This window comes from Sorex fumeus, unplaced genomic scaffold (assembly GCF_029834395.1).
Source record: "Sorex fumeus unplaced genomic scaffold, SorFum_2.1 ptg000036l, whole genome shotgun sequence".
NCBI lineage: Eukaryota > Metazoa > Chordata > Mammalia > Eulipotyphla > Soricidae > Sorex > Sorex fumeus.
The window spans coordinates 3,456,728-3,480,847 of record NW_026606093.1 but is presented as its reverse complement, the minus strand read 5'-3'; the positions used below and the strand labels follow the sequence as shown (position 1 = coordinate 3,480,847).

Sequence of the window (24,120 nt, the reverse complement as noted above, 5' to 3'; positions counted from 1 at the left end):
TTTTGTGAGTGCTTTTTATATATCTTGGATATTAACCCTTTATCTGATGTGTTGAATACAAACATTTTCTCCTGTTCACTAGGGTGTCTTTCAGTTTCGGTCCATGTTTCCTTTGTCTTGCTGAAACTTTTTAACTTAACGTAGTCTCATTTGTTTACTTTTATTTATGTTATGTTTGCCAATAAAATTATTTGAGATCCAGGTCCTAGAGCATTCTGGCTTAGTTTTCTTTAATATATTTTATGGATTCTGGTCTAATATAAAGATCTTTGATCCACTTTCAATTGATTTTGTATAATATGTGAGATTTGCACTTTGTAATCCAGTTTTCCTAGCACAGTTTGTTAGAGAGGCTTTTACTCTACTTTGTGTACAAAGTTCCTTTTTCAAGAATTAGTTGACTATAGATCTGGGAATTTGATTTGGGAGTCTCAATTACGATGGGTCAGGGTCAAGGAAATCCAAATCAAGGCATCAATGAGATAGCATCTCATACTAGTGAGAGTAGCAGATATGCAAAAGATCAGAACCAACCAGTGCTGACATGAATGTGATGAAAAAAAAAACAAAACTCTAGGGACTGGAGAGATAGTAAAGCAGGGAAGGCACTTGCCTTGCACTTAGGTGACCTGGATTTGATCCCCCAGAACTCCATCTGATCCCCTGAATCCAGCAGGAGTGATTCCTGAGCACAGAATTTGGAATAAATTCCGAGCACAGCCAGATGTGGCCTCAAAACTTAAAAACAAATAAAGTAACTCTCATTCACTTCTGGTGGGAATGTTGTCTATTGAACCCCTATGAAAAATAGTACAGTATGAAGATATATCCAAAAAATAAAAATAGATGTTTGGTCTAACTGAGCAATTCCACTTCTCTGAATTTTCTCCTCAGAAAAAACGCATTTCATTCAAAAGTACATATGCACATTATTGTCCACTGCAGCACTTAGTACAATGCTAGGATATTGAAACAACTCAGGTCTCTAAAGACAGACGAGTAGATATATGCAATGGAATACCATGCAGCGGAAAGAAAAGATGACATGCGATTTGCTGCATCTTGAAGGGAACTAGAGGATGTCATGCTACGTGAAGTAAGTCAGAAGGATGAGGATAATACTGGCTGTTATTACCGATATATCATAAATAGAATAACGTGAAGAGGAAGTGGAAGGTACAAAAGGTGGGCAAACTTTTGATCCTAGATTATAGAAAGGAAAATGCCAGGGAAGGCAAAAAAGAGAGGGGAAATAAGAGGTGGGTGAGAGGTAACGGGGCAAAGAGTCAGGGGCCTTGGGCACATGGGTGGTGTAGCGGTAGGGTGTATTGTGTTCATCTAGGTCATAGAGAACCATAAATATTTTAAGCATGGGACCCAACACACAAAAATTAAACTTAAAAATGTGCCTGTTCAGGATGCAGGCTGGGGCAAGCTGGAGACAGTGGTGGAGGGATGCTGACACTGGTGGTAGGGTTGGTGTTGGAACATTGTATGTCTAAAACTCTATTATGGACACATTTGTAAATCACAGTATCTACATAAAGTCACTGTCACTGTCACTCTCCTCCCGTTGTCAGTAACGTCTCCATCGTGAGACTTGCTGTTACTGTGTTTGGCATATTGAATATGTCACAGGTAGCTAGCCAGGCTTTGCCGTGCGGGTGAGATACTCTCGGTAGCTTGCCGGGATCTCTGAGAGGGACAGAGGAATCGAACTCGGGTCGGCCGTGTGGACCGCATGCAAGGCAAACGCTCTACCCGTTGTGCTATTGCTCCAGCCCTACATAAAGTATTTTATTTAAAAAAAAAATGAAGAAGTGGCCCTGAAAGTGTATTCATGTTGTTGTATTGCCATTCCCCGCCCCCTCCACTCCAGAACTACTTCATCTTTCCAACTGAAATTCTATACCCATTAGATGTTTCTTCTTTATTCCTTCCTCCTCTGGCAACCGGCAACCTATTTTCTGTCTTGGCTCTTCTGTAGTTCCTCTTAGAAGTGGAATGACACAGTATTTTCTGCATGATTGCCTTATTTTAAATACTATAGCTAAGCTTCATTCATATATTTAGGCTGTGTTCAAATTTCCTTCCATTTTACGGCGGCATGGTAGTCCATTGGAGGCATAGGCTATAGATCATTCATGTGTCTGTCAGTGCTCTTTCTCCTTTTTGCGTATAGGGAACAGTGCTACTTTGAACACTGTTGTACAATACTGTTCAACAACGTTGAAGACCCTCCTTGCTCAAGACCCTTTCTCTCTGCTTTAAATTCTTTGTGGCATAAGCCAGACAAGGAATTGCAAGATAATATGGCAAATCAGTGTTTAGTTTTTGATTCATTACTCATCACTCTGTGCTCCACAGAAGAGACACCATTTTACATTTCTAACCCCAAAGCCAAAGGGTTCCAGTTTTTCCACATCCTCACCCAAACGTGGTATTTTCCTATTTGGGTAGGGCGTTTGCCTTGCACGCGGCTGACCCGGCTGACCCGGGTTCGATTCCTCCGCCCCTCTCAGAGATCCCCGCAAGCTACTGAGAGTATCTCACCTGCACGGCAAAGCCTGGCAAGCTCCCCATGATGTATTCGATATGCCAAACACAGTAACAAGTCTCACAATGTTACTGGGCAAATCGATGAACAACAGGACAATGCTACGGTGCTAGTGCTTATTTAAAAGAAATACCAACCTGATGGGTATGAAGAGCTTGTTCTGGATGTGAGGACCTTCCTGTAAACCCTGTTAAGCCCCAGGAGTCCTGAGACAACCCTGGACTAATAAACTAGAATGGGCTGGGCAGCCATTCTCTTTCCGGCTGAGAAACTTTTAGGTGAAACTTACCTGTGAGCATAGGAAGATGAGAGGCTGTCTCTGAGCACAGCCAAATCCAGATTCTCTCGGGACACTTTCTAGCAAGGGACCCAGGCGAGGTAAGAGGGAGGTACTGGTAGGTCACACTGTCTCAGTCCTCGTCAGTTAGGCCAGCAGAGCGGAGCAGAGAGGAAGTTGGAGGGAGTTAGCCTGTTAGGGAGGGCTGATATCTAAGTATGGAGAGAGAAATTTGGACCAGAGTTTAAAAATCTGAGTATCTGAGCTAGAGGAACATCTTCTGTGGCCTGCTTGAGCTTCTTCATTCTACTTTTTCTTTGGTTTTGAGCCACACCCAGCAGTGTTCAGGGCTAACTCCTGGCTCTGTGCTCAGGGATCACTCCTGTTGGGCAAAGGGGACCCTGTGAGATGCTGGGGATTGAACCTGGGCCAACTGTGTGCAAGGCAAGTTCTCCACCTACTGTATTCTCAACCCAACCCCGGAGCCTCGTTATTCCAAAGAAGAGGAACTGAATGTTGCAAAACAGAAGTGACCTGGCAGAGCATAAAGATCACAGGGGGCATGGGGCTGGGACTAAATTCAGTTCTTTGACCTGTACTTCTCCCCAAACCCCGTCCCATCCCAGAGAAGAGCTAGGATAACTTCCAGATCTGGAGCTAAATATTTACCCAGGATGACTATCTGGGGGGACTTACTTATTTTTTTCATTGCCTTTCACCTTCTTGTTTGCCGGCTGTCTGGCGGAGGTTTTGTGGGATTGATGAGATAAATAGCTTTGACGTTTGTAAATGAAAGAAGCAGTGTACTTTATACAAATCATCATTATTAAGTGGCCTGCGAGTGCAGTGGGAGTAGCAAATGCCGTTTCTTTTGTCCCACCGTAATGAGAAACAGAGACATTCAGGAGCAGGACAAAATAGGGTATGTATAGGTGTTTTTGTGTGTGTTATGTACAGGTGTTTTTGTGTGTGTTATGTACAGGTGTTTTGTGTGTGTTATGTCTGTTGGGTGTAAACATATGCGTTGACTCCCTGCTCCAACAATGTATTGTCCCTTGTCAATGGAAGAATATCAGCGTCTTTCAGTAATAGAGGATTCTTGGAAGCTGGAGCACAGTTTTCAAGAATCTCTAGAATTCTCTATAATGAATTCTCTGAGTAGATTTGCTGTTATTATTTATTTTGTTAATGCCTCTCCAGCAGTGTTAAGTGGCTCAGGGGAGACATTGTGATAAGTGGTTTGGAAGCTCCTTGTTAGGGCTGGACAGGCAATGAGGTGGTGCTTGGGTACAACAGGCCGTACCCATAGAGCCTTGGGTGGGGGAAGAAAGGAGAAGGCATACCAGGCACCCAGTTGGATCCTTGTCTGTGCGAAGCTTGCACTCCATTCCTTTGAGTTATCTCCCTGACTCCTGAATTGATCCACTTTTCTACCATTGGACACCCTTAGATTTTGAGTGTGAGACAGTATTTTTAATTTTTTTGTCTTTTGGGGCGACACCTGGCTGTGATCAGCACTTACGTCTGGCTCTGTGCTCAGGGATCACTCTTTGCAGGACTCAGGGGACTGTATGGGGTGCTGGGGATCTAACCTGGGTTGGCTGAGTGCAAGACAAGCACGCTGCCTGCTGTACTATCTCCACAGCCCTCATAGCATTTTTTTAGAGATTATTGCTTAACATGGGCAATGCATACATGAATACGTCCATATATACATACATGCATATTTGTAAAATCACGTCCATGTTTTATTTATTTATTTATTTATATTTTTTTTCTTTTTTGGGTCACACCCAGCGATGCACAGGGATTATTCCTGACTCTGCACTCAGGAGTTACTCCTGGCAGTGCTCGGGGGACCATATGGGATGCTGGGAATCGAACCCGGGTCGGCCACGTGCAAGGCAAATGCCCTCCCCGCTGTGCTATCTCTCCAGCCCCGTCCTTGTTTTATTCCATAGACAATGAGGTGCTCTTCTTGGATGTCCTGTGACTTTATCTGTTGGGTTTCTAGAATGAACCCTATTAAGATTCATACCTTTTATTGGAATAGCACTTTCACCTACATCACTTGTTTAGTCTTTATGGTTCCCCTAGAGAAACATACTGTATTACCTCAGCACATCTGGGCTCAGAGCAGTGTGTGTAGCAAATACCAGGCAGTACGACAAGGGTGTCACTGGTGCCAGGCCAGGGCCAGGATCCTCATCATGGAGGATGTAAGGCCAGAGGAAAGCCACTTCCTTCTTCTGGGGGCCAGCTCTGCTCTGGGTTCATGCTAGGGCTTGGGGTTACAGAGAGCATGTGCAACTCTCAGGTAAGGGCCTGAACTGGACGTGCTAACTCTGAGTCTGGTGCCTTTTCATCTGTGCACATAGCTGTTCATCCCTCCTGGAGTCGAGCTGATTTTAATGGAATTGTTGCCCAAAGTCTCGACGATGCCAAAAAGGAAAGAATCTAGCTCATGTGTCCTGGTTGATTTTCAAATCATCTGTTTCTTAAAAAAAAAAAATATATATATATATATATATGTGTGTGTGTGTGTGTGTATGTGTGTGTAAATGTATATATATATATAATGTATATATATTTTTTTCATTCAAGGCACCATGGTTTACAATACGGTGTATGTTAGGGTTTCGTGCATACATTGATTCAACAGCACACCCTCCAGCACTGTCTGCTTCCCCAACCCATTGTCCTGAGGCTCTCTCCCAAACTCCCTGGCCCCGCCCTTGGTAAGCTCAGTTCTGTGAACCAGTTCTCGGGTTCTGTTGTCTCTGACAGTTTGTTATTCCCGTATCATGTTTCTTTGTGTTCCATTTATGAGAGAGATCATTTTTGTATCTGTCCCTCTTTTTTCTGACTGATTCCACTCATCATACTACCCTCCAGTTCCATCCACATGATGGCAAATTGCATGGATCCATTTTTCCTGTTTCTCTAGATAGATGCTCCTGTTTAGAGAATCCCAGAATTACAAATTCTCTTCTGTCTTGTCTGATGCTTGGGTTCAGTAGCAGAGGACTATGTGGGTGTGTGGGCTGGGTTTTCATGGGCCTCTTGTTTCTCTGACGTTTCAGGCACATGCCTGTGTTTCCCTGTGATGTAAAGATCAGGAGGAAGGAGTTTTAGGCATGTGGGCAGCTAATATGCTTGGTGGGGCCTGCTTGCAACCTCTCTTTCGCTCTCCAGCCCAGAGGAGTCTGTTAGCAGCCAGATAAGACTCTTAACCCTCAACATAGGTTTTTCTCTCGTGCCAACAGTCATTTTGGAAATATGCATCGACAATAAAATGAAGCAAGAACTTTTCCTATTTTTGATTACCAAGGACTTATTTATTGTAGCACTGCACTCTCCTCCCACTCTTCATCGATTTGCTCGAGCAGGACCAGTAACGTCTCCATTGAATTTTGCCTTTACAGACTTCTATGCATAAGTTTACTTGTTACTTGTTACTGTGTTTGGCATATCGAATATATCAAGGGTAGCTTGCCAGGCTTTGCCGTGTGGGCAAGATACTCTCGGTAGCTTGACGGGCTCTTCGAGAAGGGCAGAGGAATCAAACCTGGGCCGACTGAATTTTCATTTTTAGTTCACATGGTCTCCATATATGGGCTTTAAGGTGACTCCTGATTTGTGGTGAGTGTTATATCTATGGGTAGATAACAGATATGTTGCTGTGTCAGTGTCGAAAATTAGTTAACTTCTGAGGAGGGTAATATGATGTAGAATTTCTTAGTCTCTCCTCAGGACTGCAAAGTTGCTGTGCTGATAGGGTCTATCAGCTCATGAAACTGCACTGCCTTTGGCGAAGTGGAAGCGGTGCTGGGCTGTGTTCCAGAGCTCAGTTTCCTGGGACAGGACTGGGGAGCTGTAACATAGGTCTTTCTCTTGTGCAAAATATATGTTCTTTTTTTTTGTTTAAATAGTATTTTAGTCACTTCAATTTACAATATTGATAATGGCAGGATTTCATGCAAAAAAACAACAATACACCCTCCACTAGCGTGTCAGCTTCCTGCATCCTGTCTTTCATGTTCCAATATCTCTCTCCTTATCGTATCTTTTGACCTCTCCTACAGAGATATGTTTCCTATTAAAGGTTAATTCTCATGTTGTCTCTGAATATTTGTTATTTCTTTATATCCCATATATATCCTAGATGATTCTGTGTCTATTCCTTCCCTTCTATTTTCACTCAGTATGATACTTTCCGGATCTATCCATGTAGCTGAAAATTACTTGATTTCATCTTTTCGATGGCTGAGTAGTAATCCATTGTGTATGTGTACCATAGATTCTTTATCCTGTCATCTGTTCTTAGACACTTGGGTTGTTCCCAGATTTTGGCTATTGTGACTAGTGCTGCAATAAACATGGGAACACAGATGTTTTTTTCTGAAGAGAGTTCTTGGGCCCAAATCAGAAATCTTTTGGTCTGAGGGTCTAATTATGTGAACTCTGGCTGATTTCTAGACACATGTCCATGTGACTGGGCACTCACAGGCATGAAGTAGAGTTTCAGGAGCTCCTACTGGCTCTCAAAGTTGCCTTATCCACACCAGTGGCGATTAGCCAGGCTGGTTTACCTGACATCCACCCCTCCCCAGATGCTAAGGAAGGAGGCTGAGGTCACTGAGTATTCTAAAAGCTGTGTTCCCAACAGAGAACTTCTGTCAATTAAGAACGTGCTGTCACTCTGTTTTCCTAACAAAAATATGGGACCAAAGTAGCAACCTCCTCTGTGTCATGGGACCAGAAGTTTCAGTGAATCATACTATGGGAGGTAAAGTCATGGACAAGGACATTTTGAGATATTCACTCATTCAACATATTTTTACTGAGCACACACAATGCTCCAGACAGCCCGACTCTGGGAAATACAGCAGTGAACAAAATAGACAAGAGAGTCCTGCTTCCTGGGGTTTCCCACTGGGTGGGCAACTAGACACACTTAACACAGGGTAAGGAACACATGCCACGTTTGGCGTATGTACACATTTCAAACAGCTGAGCATCATATTTTCATAAACTTACGCATAGAAGTCTGTAAAGGCAAAATTCAAACTTCACAAAAGAACTTCCATGCAACCAGTGTGTTTTGAATTCCTACTCAAAGTTTTAATCACTGTGTTAGCATTTCTGAAGCTACAAGCCTTGTTCTGACTCTTGGAGCACTTATGGATTTCTGGGAGAAGGAGTAAAGGACCCTAATATGAGAGTGTAGTTCCTCTGAGGGATTGGTGAGCCAAGGAGAAAATGACCCATTGTTTGGGTTAGTGTGGGCCTGTCCACTGTTCTGCCTTTCCCAGCTTTCTGAACCACCCACTCTCTAATATATGTCCCCTGAAGGACCCCCATTTTCTTGCTGGTTATCTACTGATGGCCAGGGCTGGATCTATTGGTGTTATTTCCTATAAAGGTCACTCTTAATTTGAATTAAGAAGATGGAGAGGCCAACTCACCCGCAATGTGAATCAGTTCACTGCTAGGTCTCATATTGGAGGAGTTCTGTCACCAGGCAGTGGCAGGTCTCTGTGCCCCAGTATATAAGATGGCGATGCCTCTCTTCCCTTTGCTTTGCAGTAAGTGCAAGAAGCACTTTTCTGTGGCTGAAGTTCAGTCTATCTGGCTTTGCATAAATCTTGATCGGTCTTCTGCTTGCTTGTCTTCCTTTTGCTCTCTGGTGTCAATATGACCTTGGTTGCTGCAGGGGGAATGGTTTTATGATTAGCATCCTCTAGCCAAGGTAATGTTGGCCTCTGGTCCTCTGCAGATGGAGGTTCATTTACTTCCAGTGGGAGTCCTTCCTAGGACTTCTGTTCTTTATGCCATCGCTTTGACGTAGCTGCCCTGTGAAAATAGGAAAAGGTTTAGATTGTTGGATCCCTCGGAGGTGTGAGTGCCGATACCTTTCCCTTCTGCCAGTTGGCAGGGGCTTCTGAAAGACTCTCGGTATTCGGTTTTTGGCCTAGTTCTCAGAGGTGGGGTATAGAATTATGAACGTGATAACTTTCTGCATGACAGCACCTAAACTATCCAGTCAGGGGGAAGGCCCCAGATGTCTTTGGTTCCTGTGTCTTTGTTTGGGAATATATTTGGCTCCTGTAGTCATGTCTCATTCTGAGCCTCCTCATCTCTCACGGACTGTTGTTTTGTGCCAGAGAAGAGGAGCCTGGAGGAAGAGTACGCTGTCACAAAGAGCATGAAAATAGGCCAGTAAAAGGGGAAAAGATCAGTCAAGAGAGCAGCAAACTGAGAAGATCTGAAGACATTGTGGATGCCCTCTCGTGGGAGAGGCTCCCAGCTGAGGTGAGATGTCCTGGAGCTCTTGACCTCTCCCCGCAAAGGATGGGGAAAGAAATGTCAGCTCACCATCTGCTGATGAGAATGTTAGTGTCATTTGTCAAGAGTAGAGACCCTACCAGCAGCAGGGTCTGCACCGACCTTTCTCCCCACCTCTGACCAACACTAGTTGTTCTTATACTTTTTGACGTGTGCCAGTCTCTGGGTGTGAGGTAATATCTCATTGAGGTTTCAATTTGCATCTCCTTGATGATTAGTGATGTAGAGAATATTTTCATGTGCCTTTTGGCCATTCGTATTTCTTCTTTGAGGAAGTTTCTGTTCATCTGTCCCTCCATTTTTTGATGGGGTTGGTTGTTAATCTTGAAAAGGTCTACTGGTGCTTTATATATCTTGGAAATGAACCCTTTATTTAATGAGTGATCGGCGGATAATTTTTCCCAGTCTGTGGGGTGTCAAGAAACATGAGAACTTGTCTTCAGTAGGAAACATGCCACTTGGGGGCCAGGGGACTAGGGCAGGGTGGGGCCAACAAGTATGGTGGAGGGAAGCATTCATTCAGCTAGGAGGAGGAGGTGGTACTGAAGGATGGCAAAGCGTTAGGGATGAAGCCCTATCAGCAACAGTACTGTAAGCCACAGAGCAAAAGCTTATTAAAAAACCTGGAATTGAGGCAGACTCGCGGGTGCTAGGAAAATGAAGGGCATTGGTGAGGGAAATGGACTCTCGTGAAGGGACAGGCGTGGAAACAGTTTGTGCTTGAAACCCAATCACAGATAACTTTGTAATTTCACAGTGACTAAATAATAATAGTAATAATAATAATAATAATGAGTATAGAGCCCCCAAAGGGACTGTTGTTTGTTGGTCTTAGAATCTCTCATGCTTTGAAAACACCACGTCTTCTTGCACAGCACCTTCATTTCAGAAAACCCATCCACTCATCAGAATCTGAATCAGTTCTTGATTGCCTTTATGTTAAAAAATTCATTCTTTCTTAATTAGAATTAAGCATTCTATTAGTACGCTTTCTCACTCACACCTATTCCTTTCCCTTCTATGTCTATTGTGGCTTTTTAAGACAAATTACTATACGGTTCAATATAGTAACCACTGGAGTCCTGGAGATATTTAAATGTAAGTTAGTAGAAATTAAGTAAGGCTTAAAATGTAGTCCCTTGGTTATATTAGCTATATTTCAGTGCTGAATAGCCACGGTGATTGATAGTGACCATATTAGATTTCTCAGAATTACAGAACATCGTTATCATTGTGGAGGACTTTTTGGACGGTGCTTCTCTAGACTATGCTCAGTCGGGGTTCAGCTCTACCACAGAAAGCACTGTGTCAGTTTAAGAAGAAGGATGTTTAATATGGGAAGGTACAAAATAGTCAGAGGGTTTGGACACCTCCAGGTTTGACTCTTCAAACCACGGTACAGAACGGCACCAAGACTAGTTTTCCCTGTGGCCATGACTAGCCAGTCCCCACTTGAGTTCCACTTCAGTTCTTGAGTTGGCCAAATTCAGCATCACATCAGGAAGCGGGGCTGCATAGGAACTGGAGACAGGAGCTCTCCGGACTCTGACCAGGCCGTGTAGAGGGCGCGGGGAAGAGGCTGGAAGAGCTGTGGGGTCGGAACCCAGCCAGCCGCCTGTGCCAGGTGTTGCTGAGCCAGGCTCCGTCCTTCTGTGGAGGGGCACAGGGTTCGCTTGTCTGCCGAGACCAAAGCAGCGTCCTTCCGTTCCAAGTCTTCACCTGCTCTTAGCCCCTCTCTGGGGAGAGAGAAGGACCTGCTTTCTAGTCTCTTGACCTTGAATGGGTGGGATAAGCAGGCTTTCTTCTCAGATTGGCTGCCGTTCCCTTAAAGGGAATGTAGCCACTTGGTCGCCATGGCAAAACCAGAGATGACAAGAGCCAAATGAGCTTCTGTAAAAAATCTGGAAGACACCCTGGCCTGAGAGAAGCTTTTCTATTTAGGAGACTTCTAAGCAGAGAGAGGGAGGGTGCTTAGGACTTTTTCCTTTTCTTTTTCTTTCTTTTTTTTTTTTTTTCTGGGCTGCACTTAGCTGTGCTCAGGGCTTACTCTGGCAGAGATCACACCTGGTGGGACCCTCAGATGGGACCACATGAGCTGCTGGGAATTGAACCTGGGACCTGGGTCTGTCAAATGCAAAGCAAGTGCCCTACCTGGTACACTATTGCTCCAGCCCTGGGTGCTTAGTACTTTAGGAGGAAATGCATTCACGTGCCTCTCCTTCCTGATGAACTGGACTTGACTTGTCGGGCTCCATAAATCACTCTGGCTTGTATTCATGTGTACAAAGGCTGGTCCTAATTATCTCCTTAGCACGTGGTTCTGATGCTGAGACTGAACAGGGGGGCCCAGTAGGTTTGCTCGTCTCCCCACTCCCCTACGTTTTCCCACATGTGGCTAACTTGGGATCCCTTTATGCTGCCGAGGTGGCTGGCGAATCATAGTTCAAACACATGGACGCAGAGGGGTAGAAAGCATGCTGGCTGCTGCGTGTGTGTTCTGTTTCAATGGTGGTCCTCAAAGTTTTGAGAACCCTTTAACCCCAGCACTGAAGCAGGAGACAGCATGACCAAGAAAGGGAAGGACCTAGTTGGGGTGTGCAACAGCTCTGCGGCAGACCTCACTCCTGCATCTGAGGGGCACAAGACTTGGTGTCTGAGCACCTTGGCTCAAGCCGAGGCGGAGAAGAGGGAATGAAGAAGACCCGGGCCTGCCTCTGCAGGTTTTGTAAGCCATTGCCACGTCTGGGTCTTGGAGAGGTTTCACTCTAGTGACAGGTCCTGATTTATGACTCATATTTTGGAAAGGTCACACTGGCTGCTGCATAGAGATCAGGCTGGGGATGGAGGAGACGCGAGAGAAAGGTCAGGGGGTTCCACAGCATTCCGGGCAAGGCATCCTGGATGGTGACCTGCACGGGGGTGGCGGGGTAGTTGGGAGTCCGTGCTCACCATGACTTCCTTTGGAAATCCTCCCCGCCAGCCCCTGTATTCGAGAAGGAGGCAGAGGAGCCTGAGTAAGTCCATCTTTGCTGCAGATGCCAGGTGACTAAGGACCGTGATGTTCTTAAAGTTTACCCGCTTCCTTTATCCTGTCGTGGCCCCTTTGTCACAGTAAGATGGGTTAAGAACGTTTTCCAGGATACGGCTCTAGATTGGGTGTATGGAAAAGGCAAGGATAAACCTTGGGGGAGTCAGAGCAATGGTACAGCAGACACGGCTCTTGCCTTGCATGTGGCCAACTCGGGTTCTATCCCTAGTAGGACATATGGTTCCTGAGCCTTGCCAGAAGAGATCCCTGAGCACAGAGCCAGGAATCAGCCCTGAGCACCTCTGGGTATCCCCTTTAGTTCTCCTCCCCTGTCTCATAAAAAAAAAAAAAGATTAAAAATTTTTATCAACAGCGGGTAGGGCGTTTGCCTTGCATGCAGTTGACCCAGCCAACCCAGCCAAGCCGGGTTCGATTCCTCCAGCCCTCTTGGAGAGCCCGGCAAGCTACCGAGAGTATCTCGCCCGCATGGCAAAGCCTGGCAAGCTCCCCATGGCATATTCGATATGCCAAACACAGTAACAGCAAGTCTCACAATGGAGACGTTACTGGTCCCGCTCCAGCAAATCGATGGCCAATGGGAGGACAGTGGCAGTGACAGTGACAATCAACTTTCTGGGGCCAGAAAGTTAGTATAGCAGGTAAGGCACTTGCCTGCACACAACCGATCTGGGTTGGATCCATGTTCTCATATGTTGTTTGCTGAGCTCTGCCAGGAGTGGTTCCTGAGTACAGCGCAGGAGTCAGCCCTGAGCACTGCCGAGTGATACCCCCCCCCCCATGCCTTCGTGTTTTCATTGCTTCCCCGCTGCAGCACCTCGTGAATAGGTGGGTGCTCCTGGGGGTCCCAGGAAGCAGGCGCGTGCTCTCCTGACTTCTCCTAGAAACAGTTTGTGTTGTGCTTCCGTCCTGGTCTCAGAGCAGCCCTGACCCTGCTCCCCAGCCCCGTCTCCTGGAGGGGAGAGTTTCCGGACGGGAGAGGGCAGGCCGTTAGATAAATGGGAGTCATCTTCGCGTGCCCCAGAAGCCACTGCTATGGCGGGCACCCACCCATTCATGTGGGTCCGGCTGCTGAACGCTGTCCTGGGGGCTTGTTCGGAGACCAGAGCATCGGTAGGAATAGCTTGGTGGGGTGAGGGCCAGAGCAGCCCTGAACGGTGGCATCTTTTCAGCTGGCAGCCGGGACATGGGGCTTTGAATCAGCTTTCTAATTTGAAAATTGCTCTCTTTGCATCGGGTGGTTATTTTGCACTAACAGAAGCTCTTGGGGACACAATGCCGCAAGCCCTTCCCGGAGGCCTGCTGGGGATTCGGCAGTGTCGCGCCTGCCTGGGTTTTTTTCCAGGGCCGAGGGTGCCTGGCTGACTGGACCCCTTGTTGTGGAGGTCCTGGCAGGACTCAGAGACGTGAAGTCTGGCTGGGAGAGCATCATCCCACCCAGGATTGTTGGGTGAAGGGGAAGCCTAGCCCAGTGCTGGGGTGTCGTCTTCAGGGCGGCCTGGCTCAGGCCCACACCTGTGTCCTACCTGTGTCTGGCCTTGTTGGCTGTGGCCATGCCTCCACTCTGTCTCCACGGTGGAGCCATGCTCAGAGTCGCCAGAGCCCAAATACTGAAGGGTGTTTTCTTATCCTTTGACCGGTTGACATTCCAGTTTCCCCCACGGACTTCTTCGTATGTGCTTTCTCCAGATGGTGTGTTCAGAGAGGTCCCCATACTCTGGGAACCGGTTCCTAGTATAAATAAGGTCACCACAGCACCAGGGGTGGGGGCGCGGGGAGGATGTCAGCCTCCTCCTTGGAACTTACCTCTTGGTGGGGGGGTCGGGGGGCCAGGCCCCTTGTTCTCAAGAAGCCTTGGTTGCCAAACTTCAGGGCAATGCAGCCTTTCCCAGGCCAGGACGCGTGTCTGTGCCAGAGCTGCTGCTTCCTGAGCCAGCGAGGTCCAGTGGCCCCTGGAGTGCTTGGTGGGGGGGGGGGGGGGGAAGGCCTGGAAATGGGAGATTAAGGACAAAGAGGAGAGTTGGGAGACTCAGAATGAAGGCATATGCTCCGGAGGGCTTCTTGGGAACACAGAGTTGGGGTTGGAGAGGTGGTGGGGGCAAAGCTGCTTTTATTTATTTATTTATTTTGGGTCATGCCCAGCAATGCACAGGGGTTCTTCCAGGCTCTGCACTCAGGACTCACTCCTGGTGGTGCTCCGGGGACCATATGGGATGCTGGGAATAGAACCCGGGTGGGTCGCGTGCAAGGCAAATGCCCTTCCCGCTGTGCTATTGCTCCAGCCCCGGAGATGCTTTCTATGTGTGCGAAGGGCCAGAAAGGGAAAGGGGTTTGAAGGTGTTGGCGCTGCAAAACCAAAAGTCCAGGAAGGAGCTTTCAGTCTAGCCTGGGCAGTTCCCCTCTCTGCTGAACACAATCTGACTTCAGAGTAGGCGGCTTTAAATTCAGTCTCTCAGGGGGCCGGAGAGAGAGTGCAGTGGTTAGTGTGCAGGCTTAGCATGCTGCCAGCCGCCGTTCGATCCCTGGCATTCCACGAGCCCCCAAGTATGACCAAGTGCAGCCTTCAGGGACCCCTGGGATCTTCCAGAGTGGCGGGGTAACTCCCAGGGCCACAGGGCCTGAACAGCGAATGATCAGCTTGGTGGGCCAAGGCTACCTGAGCACTGCTTGGGAGCCCCTTCCCCTGGCAATGGATACATTTAGACTCCTCAGCACTGTAAGCAGGAGTGTATACTTCTGACTCTCATTCATCTGGAAGTATTCAGGGGCTGCTTGTGGCATGAATGCAGCCCTCTGGAAAACGCCGGAAGCATCAAGAGTGTCCTTAGGGTCCTCACCTGCAGCCCTCTTCCACCTCCAGCTCCAGGGTGCTGGGCTGGCGGCCCTGAGTGTGAGCACACACGGGTCGTGTGCATGCGGTGTGTGTGTGAGGCTGTGGGAGGCGGGCTGGAATCTCGGCATCAGCCCTGTGCTCTCTGCTCACTGCCGAAATCTTCCACTGTCTCACTGGGTGACCTTTCATGAGTCACACGTTCCTTTGTTTTGTTCTGCGTTAAGTGGAGATCCTCAGGCTTGCTGGTTCCTTAAGCAGTTCTGGGCCTTCAGGTGCTTTGATTTCTCAGAAGTCTCTCCTGATTTTTCCCTCTGGAGTCTTACAAGAACGAGAGGGTGGCAGCCTCACTGGGCTGGGGACCTGGTGCTAAGGGTCCCTGGGGCGAGTGCGGGGAGGAGAGGGCAGGCCAGGAGCACCAGGCCAGGACACGGGCCTGGCTGTCCAGAGACTGGCATTCTGGGGAATGAACTCAACTCCCGGGGTGTGGCAGCTCCCTCTGGGCCAGTGGGAAGGGGTGAGGATGAAGGGCCCAGATGATGAGAAGGGAATCAGCTTCAGGTTGGAAATACAGCCATGGATTGAGTGTCGCAGAGAAGCGATGTTCCAGGTCCCAGGGAGTGGGATGGGACTCGAATGCACCAGGGACCAGATGGCTGGAGTGCAGGAGATGACTGTCAGGGGATGGGCAGGCAGGGGACCAGCTGGCTCTACGGAAGCGCTGATGGGCTCATCTCGGTGTCATACAGGGCTGGTGAGCCGGTGGCATCTGGGATACCGTTCCTGGCCCTGTGTGTCCATAGGAACCGTCCCCGTCTCTCCTAAGACACTCTCCTGCCACACTAAGCAAAACCTTGGAATCCTTTGGTAAGGAATTTTGGCCCATGATGTCCAAAAACTGACATCAGTGTAGAGACTTACTGTCACTGGTGTTACAATGGAGCCTTCGGAGCCTAGCAGAAGTGACAACCCAGCCAGGTCAGCTTTGAGGCACTGGGCAAACAGATCTGCCTGGTAACTTTGGTTTGCTTAAGTTTTTTGTTGCTGCCTGGTTCAAGTTAGTGTAAACCGCCATGTTCGAGTCACAGACTCAGAAAGCGCAACGTAGGACTGCTGTCAGGCATGACACAGGACCCCAAAGAGATTTGTCTGCCTTTGAGAGAGTCTCCAGGGCTGCAAATGTTCCAAGTGTCTAAGCTGGGCCAGGTAACTCTGAATTGGCACCCCCCCCCCACCCTCAAAGAGATGAGGTTGGTGGTGGCATGAGAATTTCTAAACAATCATTCATACCAGAAGCAAAAGTTACGGGAGAGTCAAATGTAGAAGGATGAGCTCAGGTAGGAGTGGGGAGAGGTGACTGTGAGCGGCGCTGAGTGGGTGTCTAAGTGCTTGTGAGTTGGGCCAGGAGAGGGACTTTCACGTGGTAGCTCATTCTGGGCCCAGCTATCTCTCTGGAAGAACCTTACATATGTGGATCAGAAAAGAGGGCCTGTGTGCGGGAGGGAGTGTTCTGAATTGATGATGACACAATTAATCGGCCTGGCCACCTGGCCAGAGTGGCCTGCGTGACTGCTGTGACACTCGTCCTCACTGCCCACGGCCTCCCCCTGTTCTCTGTGGCTCCTCTGCGTCTGTCTGCACGTGACTTGTGGACACTATCCAGGTTATACCTCTATTCTTGGGAGCGTTCAGATTTGGACCCACAGTAAGCCCATCACTTGGCAAGCCTTGCGGGCTTCTCAGGTGAGGCATCCTATCTTGCACACCTGAGGCATGCCCGCCAAATGCACGGAGTGTCCCGGGGAAAATTGTGAAGGCTTTGCTTATCGATGTCCTGTACTCCAGAGCTCGCCAGTGCCCACCCAGACTTCCTTTTGATGGGGGCCCTCCATCCCTCGCCCGCCAACCCCAGTTACACACAACTGCCTTTCCCCCACCTATCAAAGGCAGTTTAGCAAGTCACCAAGTGAAGCAGCTGGTACCAGCAAACCCCTGCTGACTTCTAGTTTTTGTGGGTCAGGAATTCAGCCAGGGTGTGACGGGGCGGAGATTCTGGCTTTGGCAGGTGGTGGTGGCGGGGTCTGTCTGGAGGTTGAAGTTGGCGGGTGAGGAGTGACGGGGCTGGTTGGGATTCTTTTCCTCTGCAGACTGTCTCTTTGCGTGGGCTCGCTGGGCTTCCCACAACATGGCCCGTCTCACATGGTGGCTGACTTTTCTCAGAGCATCATGGCGCCATTGTTGCCTTTTGTGATCTGGCTTTGGAATTCACACACGGTCACTCCTACTATACTCTGCTGGTCCAAACAGTTGCTAAAGGCCAGTCCGCCTCCTGGCAGAGGGGGCTGAGTTCATTTCTCAGTGCGGGGAGATCACAGAATTTGCTGCCATAACTTAACGCTCTCATAGTCCTCTTACCACTCAGCTCCCAGATGGGGTTGAGTTCCCTGGATCTGAACTTCCTTCGGCCTGCGCTCTCATTTCACTGTGCTTCATTTTATTTTATTTTTCTTCTGTACTCGAGTATAGAGCTTTGAATAGGTTCATTTGCCATCACTGGTTCCTACAGTGGCTTTCTCGTTCACTTACTAATCATCTCTTTATCCCCTTCGCTGACCCTCCTTCCCTGCTGCATCTTCCTCAGCCAGTTTCCTCACTGTCACTGTCACTGTCCTCCCATTGTTCATCGATTTGCTCTAGTAGTCATTCTATTGTGTGTTCTTCTATGCTCCACACACTCTTCAAAGACTGCATTTTATCTTACATTGCTTTGGGTGTTTATCTTTTTTTTTAATTTTTATTACTGAAACACCGTGAGGTACAGTTGTAGACTTACAAATTTTTGTGCTTGGGTTTCAGTTATACAATGATTGAGTCCCCATCCCTCCCCCAGTGCCCATTCTGCACCACCACAAATCCCAGTATCCCTCTCACCCCCATCCCCCCATCCCACCCTGCCTCTGTGGCAGGGCATTCCCTTTTGTTCTCTCTCTCTTGTTTTGGGTGTTTATCTTTTACTGCGCCTTCCCTCTCTCTTTGGCATGGTGGTTCCGAGGCCCGTGTGTGCTGTGCCTTATACATTGCATGTCTTGTCCACCTAGAATAAAGGAATGAGACTAGAGACTGTGAGTGCTGAATCCAGGGTCAGAGTCAAACATAAACTACATCGATTTCTTTCTTTCTTTCTTTCTTTCTTTCTTTCTTTCTTTCTTTCTTTCTTTCTTTCTTCTTTTTGGGTCATGCCTGGCGATGCACAAGGGTTACTCCTGCCTGGCTTTACACTCAGGAATTACTCCTGGCGGTGCTCAGGGGACCATATGGGATACTGGGAATTGAACCTGGGTTGGCCGCGTGCAGGGCAAACGCCCTACCTGCTATACTATTGCTCCAGCCTCTACATCCGATTTCTTCTTCCTCTGCATAATATTTGTTATTTCCATATGCCACTTCCCAGGCTCCTGCACTAGTTTGGAACTAGCACAGCGGGTAGGGCGTTCGCCTTACAAGCGGCCAACATGGCCGACCCGAGTTCGATTCCTCCGCCCCTCTCGGAGAGCCCGGCAAGCTACCGAGAGTATTCGATATGCCAGACGCAGTAACAACAAAGTCTCCAATGGAGACGTTACTGGGCCCGCTCGAGCAAATCGACGATCAACGGGAGGGCCTTTACCTTACCTTTACCTTTACTTAAAAAAATATTTTTAGGGGTTGGAGCAATAGTATAGCGGGTAGGGCATTTGCCTTGCACGTGGCCAACCCGGGTTCAATTCCCATCCCATATGATCCCCCTGAGCACCGCCAGGACTAATTCCTGAGTGTAAAGCCAGGCAGGAGTAACCCCTGTGCATCGCCAGGCATGACCCAAAAAGAAAAAAAAAATTTTAAAATATTTGAATGTAGGATCCAGAGAGGATCACAAGTTCTTTGGTTTTTTTCTTGACTGAACTGATGGGTCTCTCCTCTACTTGCAGGTTCCAACTATGGGAGCCCGCGCCCAGCTCATGCCAACATGAATGCCAATGCCGCTGCGGGGCTCGCCCCTGAGCACATCCCCACCCCAGGGGCAGCCCTGTCCTGGCAGGCGGCCATTGATGCAGCCAGGCAGGCCAAGCTGATGGGCAGCGCCGGCAACGCCACCATCTCCACGGTCAGCTCCACACAACGTAAGCGGCAGCAGTACGGGAAACCCAAGAAGCAGGGCAGCACCACTGCCACACGCCCGCCGCGGGCCCTGCTCTGCCTGACGCTGAAGAACCCCATCAGGAGGGCCTGCATCAGCATTGTAGAATGGAAGTATCCTTGGTGCCTGGGGCCTGTCCCTGGCTGCTGTGCTGAGACCCCGGAGTGTATAAAATCTCCGGGGGGGGGGGGGCGGTGCGACCAGGGGGAGGCTCTTTCCCTAGCCGCCTGGGTGCGGATGGGCCTGGGCCACTCCCCCAGCCAGGGCGGCCTGGGCCATGGGGCAGGCGGCCGAGGAGACGAGGGCCAAGCCGGTTGGTTGATCAGATGCCGCTTATTCCATTCTCCCCACGCGCCTGCCCCAGTCCCTCTGAGCCCCCCATTCAGTCTCACACTGCCCCTCTTACCCGGCTCCTCCTGTCTCTCCCGCTCATCTCTCCGCGTGCCATCTCTCATCCTGGACTCTCTCTCTCTTCATGAGCCTGCTCCAATATTGTTCTACATTCTTCTCCTTCTGTTCCCCTTGCTAGTCTTTCCACACTCTGTCTCACAGCCCTGCGCTCTCTCTCTCTCTCCCTCTCTCTCTCTCTCTCTCTCTCTCTCTCTCTCTCCCCCCCTCCTCCCCAGCTCTCTTGCTCCTCCAGCTCTCCAGCACACTGGGCCAACACTGCACCCAGTCAGGTAGCAACATCAACATAAGAAAGCCCTTCCTGGGGGCCCACCAGGTTCAAAGGGAACACCACCCAAGAGGTATTCCAAAGCCCTTCCTGACTGCCCAGGGGCAAAATACCTCCTAAGGTGTTTTCTCCTTTCCTCAGTCCAATAACTCTATCAGCATCTTAATACTGGTTATTTTTGTATGGACACAGTAAGAGATAACATTGAGACTTGTAGGGCAGCTCTCCTCGGAACATCTTGCCACAGACTCAGATTACAGTGCTCAGGCCAGATTCATCATTTCTAACCCTAGCAGGGTCCGAATCTAGTTATTGCTTTTTGGATCATGACAGCATCTGTCCATGACCAAGCTCTTAACTTACAGTTAAGCATTATGGCACTTTGGCCAGGCCCATCTCAATGCCAGGATAGCACACGGCTTACCGCTTGTCCCAGTTCCATCCAGTCCCTTGTCGGGATCCTGCTTTGGGGGCGCTAGGAAGAAAGGGCAGCTGAGGCTAAGGTGAGAGAACAGATGCCCAGGAGGAAAATATCACTGAGAGTCACATTACAAAAGCATAGCATGTACTGGAGACGTTACTGGGCCCGCTCCAGCAAATCGATGAACAACGGGAGGGCCTTTACCTTTTTTACCTTTTGTGTCCATACAAAAAGGACATTTCTCTGAATAAACTATGCAAAGGACTTAGGGAGAAGAGAAAAACAATATTTACAAGTCAACAGAGCACAAAGAAAGAAGTTACAGATAAACACAGAGGAAGGGGAGCACTGTGATGGGAGCAACCCAAAAAACCTATGCTACCTGAGGCTATGCAGGAAGGACAAAATCAGTGTTATCCTACAGTGGAAGTCTCATCTCTGTACATCAATATGCAGAGCTGGGAGCGGGTGGCCCTACCCTGGGTTTGAGAAATCATTATCTCTGGGGATAGGACCCAAAATTTTCTTTGTTTGTTTTGGGGCCACACTCAGTGACGTTCAGCAGTTACTCCTGGCCCTGTGCTCAGGAATTACTCCTGATGGTGCTCAGGGGACAGTATGGGATGAGGGGGATTGAACCTGGGTCAGCGCTAGGCAAGGTCAGCATCCGACCCCCTGTACTAGCATCCCAGGTGTCTTGCTTTGTGTTGGTGGCGAAGTTCTGTTTTGTTTTTAAGTTTTTTTAAATTATATCTGGCAGTATTTGGGGGAACCAGATTGTGAAACGGATTGAACTCAGAATCCCCATTGTGCAAAGCATGAATGCGACCCTCTGAGCTCTCACTCCAGCCCTTGATTTGTGAGTTCGGGTGTCACAAACAAGGTTTGAGAAAACAAGCCTGAGAGATTGTGAAGGCTCCTCTGACTGGAGCTCACCCGAGCTTGCCCAGGGACCCGCGGGGGTGCTGGGTTGATCACGTTACACGCTAAGGCCCTTTCCCTTCATGGGATGGGCATAGTTCCACGACCTCCCTTCTGTCAGGAGTCAAATTGCAAAGAGCATTGTGGTCAGTGGCCCGAGCTCTTGGTTCAAGGCCTAGCACCTTGATTTTCAACCTTGGGAGCATTTTAAGTGTTGCTGGGGAGTTATAATGAAACACCAGAGTTGGCACTCATTGGAAAACTCTCTGGTGCATTCTAATATGAAGCCAGAGTGAGAAGGAGCCGTCTGGAACTTTCTGCGAAGATGCACTCTGACTAAACATGCAGAAACCAGCAAATGAGTCCCTCGGACAATAACCAGGGCTTTGAGGGGTCAGCCTCTCTCAGGGGTTACAGCTTCCTCCTTACCACCCGAGAACTGAGAACCACGGGCGCGTGGAGCTGGGAGGCACCGCCAGGGTCCTAGGGCCTCCCTCTACTTCCCCAGTGCGAACCTCTCAGGCCAGTCATTGCACTCGGTGGCAGGTGGGATGGGACCAGGACTTAGTGTTGGGCGCGTTTGTATAGGAATTTATTCACAGGCCAGGGGTGTGTGGCTGAACCAAAGGGCACTTGTCTTGTGTATGAGGCCCCGGTTTTGATGCCCAGCACCCAGAGATGAAATGAAAAGAAAAGCTTTTCCTTTCGAAGTGCTTATGTGTCAGAAGCAAGCTGATTTCAAGGAACAGACAGTAAACGGCACTGCCCAAAGATACGGTGGCGACAGCCTTGACCCAGTGGCCCCTGCATCTGGGCTGGGGTCCTTTCCCCATCATGTTCCTGCCACCTTTGTTCTGCGTGCTCGTAAGCCACCAGGCCCCCAGAGCCAGTTTCCTCATCTAATGGGGAGTGGCCACAGATACCTTCCAAAATGTCCCCAAGGTCATAGTGATCCCGTCTCTGTTCAGTCACCCCACCCTCCACGATCACTCTGGACAAGAGTTGAGTGCTGAAAGGATGGAAAGGAATGTGCATGATAACCTTTCAGTATCTGTATTGCAAACTGTAGTGCCCGAAAGGGAAGAAAGAGGGAGAAAAAGAGAGAGATAGGAAGAAGAGGGAGGAAGAGGAAGAGGAGGAGGAGGAGGAGAAGGAAGAAAAGTGTCTGCCATAGAGGCAGGCTGTGGGGAGTGGGGGTGGGGGGTGGTTGGTGGGAAGGAAACGGGGGACATTGGTGGTGGGAAATGTACACTGGCGAAGGGACGGTGTTGTTCACACTGTATGACTGGAACCCAGTCATGAACAACTTTGTAACTGTATCTTACTGTGATTCAATAAAAAAAAGAGAAAACATATTTAAAGTAAATATATGTATATATTTATATATAGCGAAAAGGCTCCCCAGGAGTCTCCTGGAGGAGCTTTATTGAGTGTGCTTTGGAGGCTGTGGATACTGTGGCCCTTGGGAACTTTGGAGAGATTGTTCCTTACAAACTCAAACCTGCTTTGGTATCTCCATTAGCTCTATGCTCCTAAGACAGTGCTCCAGCCTCTCCATTTAGAAGTGGGGTCAGCGCTGTCCAGGCCAGGCAGGGCATTTGTGCAGAGGGCCGAGAAGGGTGCCTGGCACAGCTAAGTCCCCGTGAACACTAACTGCTGCCCTTCCTGTTGCCATCTCCACGTCCCGTGGGCTCGGCCAACTGCAGGGTCAGCCTATTGGCAAAGAGGGGCTTGAATGTCCACTCCTGGTTCTGGTCTGCTTGCCAGCGAGAGAGCCTGGGCCTCTGTCAACTTGGGAGGTGGGGCAGGTTCGCTCCTGCCGTGTCTAGAGGTCAAGGCCTGTACCGGAAATGACCGCATGAGACTGAGGTCGCTCAGAGTTCCGCTGGGAAGGCTGGGGTGGACACACTCATGGAGATCCCATCTCAGAACTGTGTCTGTCACATGCCCATGGCAGGGGAGGAGCGCTGGACTCTGACCACAGGCCTGGCCCTAGTCTTGGCTGCGCTGCTCAGCTCTGGGGTGTCAGACGAGCTTGTCCACGTCTCTGTGCCTCCTGGAGAAGTCTTAGGTCTCTTCCTGCTTCAAAATTCGTGAACCTCGCGGGGTCCAGGTTTCCCGTGGCCCATAGAGCTCGCTCCTTCCTCTTCCTCCTCTTGTTCCGCTCCATGGAGGAGGCTGGAAATTTGGTTGTGGGTTAGTAGAGATGGGGCTGGAAGCACTAACCTGGGCCAGGAAGCTGCCCCTCGCTGGCCTCTGCCGTAGGGGCGGGGAGGACGGAATGCCCACATAAGCGCCTTTTGCTCTTGAGAATGTGTTTGGCCCTGACAGATTGAGAGATAGAGCAGGCGCAGGAGCTGTTGGAGTGCACTGCTCTTGGTGAGTGAGCCTCAGAGATCCCTCTTCAGAGGTTGCCTCACCACTTTTTTTTAAGATAAGGAAAACCACTCAGCACCACATCCCCAAATCTGCTTTCTTTTAGTGAACAAGCAGAAGGTGTGCCCCAATTGCACCAGAAGCTGCTACGCTCCCCTCCCTGCCCCTGACTCTTTCTTGCAGCCCCTGGGGGAGCATCATCACCCACTTTGGGAAATGGCCGCTCTAGATCATGGCCCAGACCCTTGGGAAGCCCAGGGAGCTGAGAAGGGGGGCCTTGTCAGCTGCAGGCAGAGCCACTGACCACAAACAGGGGAGCCTTTGGTAAATTACTTTTTAAAAATTTTATTTCTTTTTATTAAAACGCCAAGGGCTGGAGCGATAGCACAGCAGTAGGGCGTTTGCCTTGTGCGCAGCCAGCCTGGCCGAGCTGGGTTCGATTCCTCCGCCCCTCTCGGAGAGCCCGGCAAGCTGTCGAGAGAGTATCTCGC

General features: G+C 49.2%; 1 protein-coding gene across 3 annotated transcripts in view; it reads left to right on the top strand.

Annotated features, from left to right (window-relative positions):
• The window catches only part of CACNA1C (calcium voltage-gated channel subunit alpha1 C), a 784,718-nt gene that overhangs the window by 151,298 nt on the left and 609,300 nt on the right, over nucleotides 1–24,120 (top strand). For all 3 annotated transcript variants that reach the window (XM_056117829.1, XM_056117830.1, XM_056117828.1), the window contains exon 2: nucleotides 19,027–19,348. In XM_056117829.1, coding sequence (XP_055973804.1) covers nucleotides 19,027–19,348 — 322 coding nt within the window. The remainder of the gene's footprint in view (nucleotides 1–19,026; nucleotides 19,349–24,120) is intronic.